Consider the following 10,850-nt stretch of genomic DNA (forward strand, 5'->3'; position numbering starts at 1 on the left):
ACTGAATCTTTAATTGTCTGAAAAACACTGGTTTATTTCTTCTCCAGCATCTTAAAAGTTAACTTCATCCTGTGAAGAAGTACTTATTCTTTTGCAGCTTTTATGTTTCACAGCATACTTCCAAGTATGTATTCTAAGACAATTTACAGCCCTCCTAAGCGTTTGGTGGAACAAAATAAATGCATTAGAATTCATTTTGCTTCAGGTGTACTTTAGGTGAATGTTAAATTTGGAATCAGATATGCATTACCCATACTGCATGGATACTGTTACCTAAGAAGTTAGCAATTTTAAAAATGGAATTTTATGCTAAAAAAAAAAAAAATTACAGACCCCAAGTTGCTAATGGGGTTTGGTGGGTATTGCTGTCATTTTAATTTGCAAATGTTCATCTAGTGGAAAACAATCAACTCTTTCAACTTTCCTCTGAAGTTACTGTGTAGCTTGAAAAGATATTGCAGTACAGACACACAGGTGTGTTTAAAGAACAAGGTTTTTCCAGTGACTTAGCATACCTAGATAGCCATATACTTTGGAATACAATTTAAAAGATGAGTGGGATTTACCCTCCTACTCTAGTTTTAGGGTGTTTTTTTCATTTAAAAAATTATCTGTATTTGGCCTCAAATCATACCAGTGGTAAGATGAATGCACAGCACACAGAAAACAGTAAGAACCGAAAGTGTTGCAGAAGTGATACATATGATTTAGAAAGGAAAGATCCAAGATAAACATTCATCATGTTATACAGATACCTTGGATTTATAATTAACTTGACAGAGCTTAAAAGACTTTCAAGTGCAGGATGCTTTGCTTTTTCCCTCCCTGAGAGAGTGTTTAGCAGAAAGAAAAGCAGAATAAAACTGGGCAATAAAATGTGGAAAGTCCTTGGACTAAAGTGTACAGGCAACAAACAGTGCAAAATAAAATGATTTTATATGTAACACAACAAGCTGATACAGCAACTTACTCAGTAAACCCACGACTCAATCTTGAACGGAGGATTTGTTCATTCAGAACTCAACAGCAAGTATAAAACATTAAAGCCATCTTAAGACTGAACTCCACTTCTATTATCTTTGAAAATTTTTTATACCTTGTCTTATTCATAAGACATTCATTACTGTTTAGCACATCATATAATTTATAATAATTCTCTACAGAACAATATAGTTAATTCAGTATCATCAATAACTTTATACAGATACAGTATTGAAGCCATGTCCTCTTTTGCTTACTGTCAAGTACAAAACAGCTTATATAGACTAAAAAAAGCTACACACCACATTTGTAGCATACCGTAATTTGTGCCTGATTAAAGTTTACAGTAGTGGCTTTTTGATCTTTCAAGACAAATACACATGATACCACATAACAAACAGTTGTGCAATCTCAGGCTTAGGAGGAAGACTAACTACCTCCTTTTTCCAGAACTACTTTTCCCTGCTTTACTGCTGCTACCAGACTTGCTGGAAGATTTTGAAGAGAAAAGTCTTGTCATGAATTCAGAGACATCTGGCAGCTCGTGGTTGGAATTCAGCATGTTCATTGACTGCTCCATTTCCTGCATGCAAAGATTAGATAACCTTAATGCTTGTAACAACTCTGGCTGTTTCTAAGGCATCAGTTGAAAGATCGTATCAGGAAGATGCCAAGTTTTCCCAAATACACTTTTAGTATTTGTAGTCCTCCAGAGTACACATTGCTACATTTTTTTATGCAACCACAGCCAAATGCCCAGCTACACACAGAAACATAAAACCCCAAACTAAAAGCACTGGTGTACCGAAAAAAGTAACCATGTCTTAAGTAGTCTTAAAGGACAACCACCTGATTCAAAAAAAAAAATCTAAAATAAAAAAATGCCACTTTATTTTTATGCCAAAATTATTTTCAGCATTACTTGTCTCCGAATTCTAAGCTTTTGTTTAGATTTTCAAATCTGTGTTCTCGCAGATTTCACACATTTTTGTGTCTTCAAATTAATTTTATTTATGCTAAATCCAACAAAGTTTTGAAGCTGTTTGAAGGGATTAGATATTTTTATTGCCCTACTTTGTAACATCAAGCTATTAGTGTACAGCAGCTAAGTTTTCTTTGTTTCATGAAAGGAAAGACTTTAATATGAGACCATATATCCAGCTAAGCTTAATGTAACTTTAGAGTTTAGCACAGTGGCTCTATGAGATAAATTATTATAGTTTAAAACAAACCAACCAACCCTGAAATACTTTTAATAGTATAAGCATACAACAGCCTAACTGCACATCCACAATGTGATAAGGCTTATAGTAATTGCCAATTTAATGTGGGATTGTCACTTTGCTCTTCTAGTTACCATTCAAAATGACAGAGCTTTAACTGTTTTCAAGGTACAAACGAAGCAAAAGCTGTTTCATCAGCCTTTGTTATTATTACATCTATGCTACATCTGTACTTAATGCCTCTACAATAAGCACAGTTACTAAATCATTAACTTTCTATATAAACTAGTACTGTGCTGATTCCATAAAGAAAAAACAAGCTAACTTGAAAAATGTAATACAAGCTCCATACCCTCCACAAGCAAACTGAAGTTTGGTATAGCTTTATAGATATACACTAGAATTTAATACATTGTCATCTAGAGAATACCATTACAATCGAGTTCTTAAAAACTACTTTCTCCTATTCTTTAAAGATAGTTTAAATTACAAGCAAGGTTCCTTCAACTTAAAAAGTCTCCTTAACAAGTCATACCAGTCAGCTAGTAAGAACTAAATCATGAGAAATTCTGATGGTTTACCATCAGAACAGCCTGTCTGTAAGAGTGTGAATCAGTGGAAAAAAGTAGGGATTTTTTTTTAAAAAGTAAGTAAATTTTTTTCAATATTCAACTTCCAAAGTTCAACTTGGCTTGAAGAACAGGCCACAGATATCTAACATATCTTCACATCCTGTTTTTAATAAAAAATAAAGCCAAAAGAGCATTACATAGCTGTGATACGCTTTTTATAGGTATTACTTGAAAAAAAACTAAAAAAGACTGAGACATCTATGAAGTGCTACTGAAGACAGTGGTCATTTAGAAAAAAAGAGTTTAAATTAACCAAACCCTCAAAAAGCAGCCACCCAGGACAGACAAGGAATAGTTCTAAAAATAAGAAAAGATTTAGTAAACACCTTGAATCTCCATTTTGTCCTAGCCTTCTGCTATTCGGCATTTTGCATGATGAAAGGACAATAAATCAGATAATTTAATGACTACATTAAGACTCCGTATCACATACGCTATTGTGACATCTGGAATTAACAGTCTCACAAACTATGTGGTTTACGTTGATGGATAAGAGAACCCCACACCATACTCTTCTCAACACACCTGACACTTACTAACTGATGTCAAAAATTGAAGTGATAGATTTCAGCATAGTGCAGGAATACATTGGAAATTTACAGAAAGAATAGCCTTTGAGAAATTATATTTATCGCTCTAAAGAAACTCTGAAAAACACCAGTCATACTGTAATACATTCAAAGCTGTACCAAACAATTCAATTCTGTGTTGTGCTGTTTAACAGCAAATTCTTGAGGTGGAAATGTTAGAATTCACTGTTAGAACAGCAACACTGTATTAACTGAATAAATGATGCCCATTAGGATTTCTTTATAAGTCCAGTTTTGTTTTTATTAATTTCCTGTACCTTAAAATCTCATTGTCTGCATTCTCTATGTCTGCATCAATTGAACATACTCACCCGTCTCATATCAGGATCGCTGGTGTTGACAACTTTAGGCAAAAGCACAAATATCAGTAATGGAAGAACCATCATCATCACCTACACAGAAAACAGCAAATAGCTTTTAGCTTATTTGTTGCTCCAGACATTTTTAGACATACTGACATAAAGCTTTTAGCTAAACAGCCAAATTCTAGAATACTGCATTTTGAGTCAGTAACCCAGTAACAGTAATCCACTTGTCACGAAAGAAACCGGATAAGCACATATAATGTTTTAAATAACAGATTTCAAAGTTGGACCATTAAAGTGAATGCTTGTTATCTCTTTCAACTGTTATACTTACAATCTTGTAACATGTTGATCTCCACACAACTAGAACATCATGTTGTTAAAGGAAACAGACTATGGGCTGTTTTCAGAAGACATACCTTAAGAGAGTGGGTATACAGGGGAGGAGAAGTCATAGAAAAACTTTCTATTTGTAAACAAGTAAAAACCAAAGAAATAAAACAATCCTCCCAGAAGAGCAAAGTGTGCACATCTTTTCTCAATTATTTTATTCTCCATATTCTGAAGAATCTGGATCCTTAGCATACTTTCAATCTTTGTGTGTTGCTTGCACGTACCATAGGGTTCATGAGGAAATCTGTCCATCCCCAAGATTCTCTCTTTATAAAGTATGAAGGAGGTCCAGAAGATTTCATCTGGAGTGGGTATGGCAGCCTGACAACTTCAGAGGTTTTGATGTAATTCACATATCTTGCTCTAATGAGCAAAATGTAAATAATTAAAAATATAAATACAATCTTTACCAACAAATAAAGATTACTTAATAATATTCCAAACAAAGTTTTAATAATAGACTACAAAAAACCCTATCTGCTAGGCAGTGTCAGCTAGGCTTCACTTTTCAGAAGCTAATTTCTCTCAGCAGCATAATTTACGGCATCAAATGATACTCACTTTACCTTTTTTTCCCAGGCTAGCTATTAAGCAAGCTGAAAAACTTGACATGGAAAACAGACCTGCAGAAAATATCAAAACTATTTGTTCAAATATGACTTCTACAAAACATTTTTTTCTTCCCTTGGTAATGAGCAAGAAAAGCTACAATGTTTAAAGAGAAGGTACAGCCTTCAACAGTGTAGCATAGCTTAAATAGAGTTTGCTCAGGGCAACAATTATTTATATATAAAGTTAATACCACCTTTTCCCCCAAGTACATTACTTTGCATTTACCAATACTGAATCTCAGTCTTTATTACTTTTTAAGGTCTTTCCACAGTTCTTCAGTAGTATTCTTCACTTGGTACCATCATTTAACTTTATCACCCTTCACCCATTTTTCATGATTTATGAATATTTACCTGCCTTGTGCAACTCCAGGGTTGACTTCTGACCATTACAATAGAAAGAATTTATTCTTTCTGAATTTTTCACCAAATATTCATCCAAAGAACATCTTTCCCTCCTACCTTATGACTACATATTTTCTTTTAACAGCTTTTGAGATTTTCAAGTAGATCTTATCAGACATATCTGTTATCCACATGCTGTTTTCTCCTTCTAAGAATTCCGGTATTTTTTAAGGCTTAACTTCCCTTAGAAAAGCCCAGTTGACATTTTCCCCATGTATCACATTTTTTCATCTGTCTCCCAACTGTATTCCTCATTATAGTTTCTACCTGTTTGACTGGTACAGATGTCAAGCCTACTAGTAGTTTGCTCTGCTGGCATACAATAGCAATTTACTTAACATCAAATTTGTTACCTCTAATCGTCAGATACCAGAACAGTGAGAGGTTATATACACTATTGTGTCTATTTCACCAAGTTCCTTCTGTATTTATTATATATATAATTATTATAAGTATATATATATTTATTATATAATATATTAACATATATACGTTGCCAAAGAGATACTACCTAAGAAAGTATAAAAATAAAAATTTCATCAAGTTTGGAAAAAAAATCTGAGCACAAACAAATTGTGCTACTATTATGATAAACAGACTGCACTGTTTTCAGTTTTGAGATTTCAATGTTTAACCTCCCCTAAAAATACTGCTGCAGTGTTGATGTTTGTACTCCTAAAATGTAACAGCATCCTCTATAAGATACTGTAAAAGACAAGCTTGAAGTTAAGATAATACATGTGTACCTGTAAAAAGAAAAATTAACTACAAACATGTTCATTTAAATGAAAATTATTAGATAGCATACCCATTTTTCTGTATCACTTACTGAATAGTGTGCAGTTACAGATGTACACTTATAGTTGTTAGGGATAACGTATCTGGCCGTAACATAAAAAAGCTAATGATGCTACAGAAATACTGCAGGCTGGCAACTACGAGCATATGCCAGTAACTGTAACGAGGATCTTTTGAAGGTGTAATAGAAGTATGTTAGAATTTAGAATTAAGAGTTTCATTGTGCCAAGTCTTGATAGAACATTTACCAAAAAAGAAAGGAAAAAGGGAACATGGGGGAAAAAAAAAAGGTATTGGCAAAAGATAAAGCAGTTAACTGATTTATGCCTAGATTTTATTTCAGGATAGCTGCATAAGAAAATAACAAAAGTGTAAACAAATAGAAGGACTCTTTTTATCCATTTCCTCTTATTTCAGGCCATAAATACGAAAGGAAGAAAGAAATCAGGCTTTGGATTTTAAGAAATGTGCTCCTAGAAGTGATGTTAAAAGAAGCTGAAACACATGGTCTGAAATGGAACATCAGATCTACACTACTGTTTACATTACTTCACATACTGTGCTGTCAGGCATACTTAATAAATCACTACAGAAGTAAATCAGGAAAGGCTCACCTCATTTTGCCTTTTGAAGTTATGTCAACTCGCACGGGCTCAAATTTATGAGCAGGGGATATAACTTCCACTACGTAAGATCCTGAAGGTACATCATGAACCACAAAACTTCCATCTGTCCTGAAAAAAACAGCAAGTTCCACTACATTTTGATATGCTCCAGTACACAAGAAAGGGTGCTTCATTTTTTTAAAAGAAGAAACTATAATAGTATCATTTTATATTATAAATCTTAATATAACAACAATGACCAAAAGGAAAATTTAAATCTCTCAGCACTCGCATCATCAAGCCTCTTAAGGTTATCAATGCGAAGAACTTTGAAACTATCCTTGCTATTTCCAGATGGGCCACTATTACTAAATTTTATTTAACCACAACAGTAACAGAAATTACCAGTTACGTTTAAAGATTTTCTCATGCCCTCAAGCTATTGTCTTGCTGGAGGAGTAATTTAAGAGCCTAAGTAAGATCTGGAATAGATTTCATGTATTCAAATGATGGCAGAACAGACTTACACCTTCCTTCCTCCTTGTGAAATATATACAAATGAAGTTTACTTTGCTTCAGTACTTCTGTTGGAAGCAAAAAAACCCCCAAAACTGACATCCTACACAGCGTGGGTAGATATTAGAGATGACTCGCAATGCACAAAATTGCAGTTTGTGCCTTTATTGCAAAATAGAGGTTTTTACTTTTAATTGCTCCCTTTACGACTAGCCCACGCTGGAAAGTTCTATCACAACAACAAGGAAACTAAGAGCTCTGAACATATACACCAAAGGGATTTTTAGACAGACTGCTTTTACTTTAAAATATGAAGCTTCAATATTCAGTGAAAGTATTAGTAAAAGGACACTTGAAAACTTTAGCACCAGTTGCCACTAAAATAAAGTACAGAAGCTTGCCGTTTTCCTCCTACATGCTTCCAGGAGTTTTCCAGGAAGAAAAACTTAGTGTTCTGTACCTCTTCAAAATTAATATAAAAGGTATCTCCTAAAAATAAGACTCAAAAGTTAAGACCAAAATAGTTGTTCAAAGGGGGGAAAAAAAACCCCAAAACCCTGATACATTAGAAACCTGCATCAGGAAAACAAATAAATGAACCCTCTTGAAAGTGAACCCTCAAAAAGAATTTTGTACTTATATCCTTCACACAAGTTCTCTCTCTCAAAGACGTACATCACTTAAGGACCATCCCACCACAAAGACAGAACCATATAAGCAGTACTGTGTAGGTGGGTTTCAGTAATACTCTATGTGATGATTTGAACCACCAAGAATGCTTACATTATCTTACATTGCAACTGCTATAAGGATGTTTCCCTGGGCACTTCCTTTTAATTTTTCATTCTTTACAGTATTATTTTGATAAAATTAAATTACAGGGTTTTTTTCTGAAGATTTATTTATGACAAAGCAAATTCTCACTTCATATACTGGTATCCAATACTGCCTTTTTAGAAAAAAAAAGTTTCATTTTTGTTGGAGTGGGGAAACTAGTCAGATTTATAAAAATGTTTGTACTAGAGAATGACTTTTGACATACTCAAAAAGCAACTTTGCTATGTCAAGTAATTATTTTCCTCTTTTTGATAACTGGAGTGACATCCATGTAATGTCTAATCAAAACTTGCCTGAGAGATGGTGACATAAGATAGTGACAAATTTATCTTCTGATATACCAAATCTGCCACTGAAAGGGGAGATCTTTCTACTGAGCCTGAAATACCACCATTATTTAAGAAAACTGTTCTCTCCTTTAACACAGTTCTTACTAAAAGTATACTGCCATCCAGTACCGTGCTCATTACAATTAACAAAAAAATCCCAACCAATATTAAAGAATTTGCTAAAATATATCATGCTTATGCTAGTACAACATCTATGAATGTTTATCAAACTGAGTAGTTTATAAAATATTAATTGCTTGGCTTTAAGTTATATCAATATAATTTGATACGTCTACGAATAGACATATCAAATTAATGTAATCAATACAGCTTGGTATCTAGGTTACACTTGTCATAAATATGGTATACTCTTAACTAAGACTGTTTCCTCATATTTCAGACAACTTGAGTTCCAAGCAAGGCTTTGGAAACTTACCAACTCCATGGTATTTATTAAATCAGCTCCTAAATATGATGTCAGGCTCCCACAACTTGGTTGTACTGGCTTATCAGGTGCTACACTGACAAGATTCTGCAAGTTTTGCAGAGTAAAATCTGTTGTGTTAACCTATCCACAGTTCCCAAAGTTCAGTTCAACTCTGACTGCAGAGGGAATAATTAAAAATGATTGGTATTTATGAGATGGTGTGTCTTAATTCCATGGAAACTTTCTCATTTTAATACATAATTTTAAAAGCAATGTATTATACTGTATTGAAAAATCATAAAAACGATTTTAGAATTAGCTTCTCCTCTTGAAACTATGCGATTAGTTCAATTCTTAATTCTGAGAACATTTTTTATGTCTTAATACCTCTAGATCCTTTGCTGATCTGAATATACTCAATACCACCTGAGACTGAATAAGGTAATGTAATTCTGTACAGTTTCTAAATGCATTTGCATGATCTTGTGTGAAGGAATAAAGCCATATCCCTTGAAATGGCTTTCACTGGTACTGTGAAAAAGTTTCTCACAGGTACTGTAATAGATAACTAGAACTGTAACTTTCTGTGACAAACATTTCTCCAGAATGAGTAAATTCTTTGCTAAGAGAGGGTCTTAAAAAAGAATTTGCACCCACAAAAGCTGAGAACACTGTGCTCCAGCATTCAATGCAAATGTGTTGGTTTGTTTTTTAATTAAAACTCAGTTCCGACTTTTTGATCACTAAAAACCCAACAGGCTTAGTTATCAATTTGGTTACACCTGCAGGAGGCTGAAAACAACAAGGCAGCATTACAGGTTCACATTACAGGTCTGGCCGTTTCTGATGCCTTACAGGGTAAGCTGCAAGGGTACCCGTAAAGCCAAACTCGGGCATGAGGTGTTCACCTCCACAGCTGTGCGTTGTGCTGCGCCGCTCTGTCACAGCGGGCCGCCATCTTGCGGCCGCCACTGCAGAAGGGATACTACGCCTGTCAGAGGCGGGGAGGTGGGAGATCTCCGCGTGGCACCGCGGCACAGGGCGATACCGGCACAAGCCGGGCCAGGCCCGGCGAGGGACGCTCATTTCCCCGCCGGCACCGAGCCTCCCGCCCCACCCGCCGCTCACTTCAGGAAGCCGACGTGCTCCTCCCCGTCCACCAGCACCCGGGCCCCCGCGATCCAGTCCTGCGGCTTCACCCCAGGCACCACAGCCCGGCCCTCGATCTTAAACCTTTCCCCAGCGCCCGCGCCGCCCGCCGACTCCGCTGTCCCAACTGCCTCCGAGCCACAGGCACCATCGGGCAACGGCGACGCAAAAAGCCAGAGCAGCACCAGGCACGCAGCCCCGCTCCACGCCGCCATCGCACCGCCGTCTCCTCCTCCCCGAGGCGGGGCAGTCGCCTTCGCGCGTGCGCTTAGCGCGAGCGGCCGCGGCCAGGAGGGCAGCCCGCGCGCGCGTGCGCACCAGGCAGGCGGAAATGGCTCGCACGCCGTGCGCATGCGCTTGTGAGAGTCTGGCGTGCCGCCAGCCGACGTACTGCGCACTGGCGAATAGGAGTGAGGGAGCTGTTCGGCCATGACGTCTAGCGAGGCGGAAGTGCTCTGCCGGTTTACCTCGGGTGAGGCGCCGCGGGGCTCGAGCGCCAGGGGGCGGCGGAGCCCCGGCCGGACAGAGCTTCCCTCGGAGCTGTGCTGGGCGCTTCGGCTCGGCCTACACGCGGCGGGATGCTGCCCGCCTCCGCGTCAAAGGACGCAGGCCGCCGGGCACCTGCCCCTCGCTGGGGGCGATGTAGGTATTTTAGGGCTGGCTGTCCGACGTGGTGGAGTCACCATCACGGGAGGCGTTCAGAAAACGTGTAGATGTGGCACTTCAGGACATGGTTTAGTGGGCACGGTGGTGTTGGGTTGACGATTGGACGTGATGATCTTAGAGACCTTTTCCAACCCTAATGATTCTATCATTCTGAACTTGTGGCTGCTGCTCTTGGGCCCTAAAAGCAGCGCACCTGCTAAAAATGTTCTGCGGAGCTCGCTCCGACTCCGTGGCATGGGTCACTTGCAACCTGGATAATCTGTCCCCTTACACCATGGTTTGACAATTTGGTTGTTCCTAGATGAGAAATGGAGTGGGTGTTGGAAGGGCAGGGAAAGCTCCTTTGTTTTTCAGTTTGTTAGTAAAAGCAACAAAGAGAACGA

The 10,850-nt window shown here is 37.6% G+C and overlaps 1 protein-coding gene across 1 annotated transcript; it reads right to left on the reverse strand.

Moving 5' to 3' along the window:
- Positions 1-1,231: 1,231 nt before the first annotated feature.
- EMC7 (ER membrane protein complex subunit 7) lies at positions 1,232-10,029 on the reverse strand. Its single transcript, XM_082001008.1, has 5 exons — positions 9,781-10,029; positions 6,553-6,672; positions 4,349-4,487; positions 3,738-3,818; positions 1,232-1,564 (listed from the first exon to the last, which is right to left on the reverse strand). The coding sequence occupies exons 1-5, from the start codon at positions 10,014-10,016 to the stop codon at positions 1,415-1,417; spliced, it is 726 nt and encodes a 241-aa protein (XP_081857134.1). The 5' UTR covers positions 10,017-10,029; the 3' UTR covers positions 1,232-1,414.
- Positions 10,030-10,850: the final 821 nt, after the last annotated feature.

The sequence above is a fragment of the Phaethon aethereus genome (assembly GCF_964289735.1).
Source record: "Phaethon aethereus genome assembly, chromosome: 5".
NCBI classification, from domain to species: domain Eukaryota; kingdom Metazoa; phylum Chordata; class Aves; order Phaethontiformes; family Phaethontidae; genus Phaethon; species Phaethon aethereus.

What these genes read in the sequence shown, in the direction of transcription:
- EMC7 (XM_082001008.1), bottom strand. Translation starts at nt 10,016, where the DNA reads ATGGCGGCGTGGAGCGGGGCTGCGTGCCTGGTGCTGCTCTGGCTTTTT. An exon ending in ACTTCAAAAGGCAAAATGAG is followed by an intron (nt 4,488 to 6,552) that starts GTGAGCCTTTCC and finishes TTTGCTCATTAG; the next exon opens with AGCAAGATATGTGAATTACA. An exon ending in GCGATCCTGATATGAGACGG is followed by an intron (nt 1,565 to 3,737) that starts GTGAGTATGTTC and finishes CTTTGCATGCAG; the next exon opens with GAAATGGAGCAGTCAATGAA.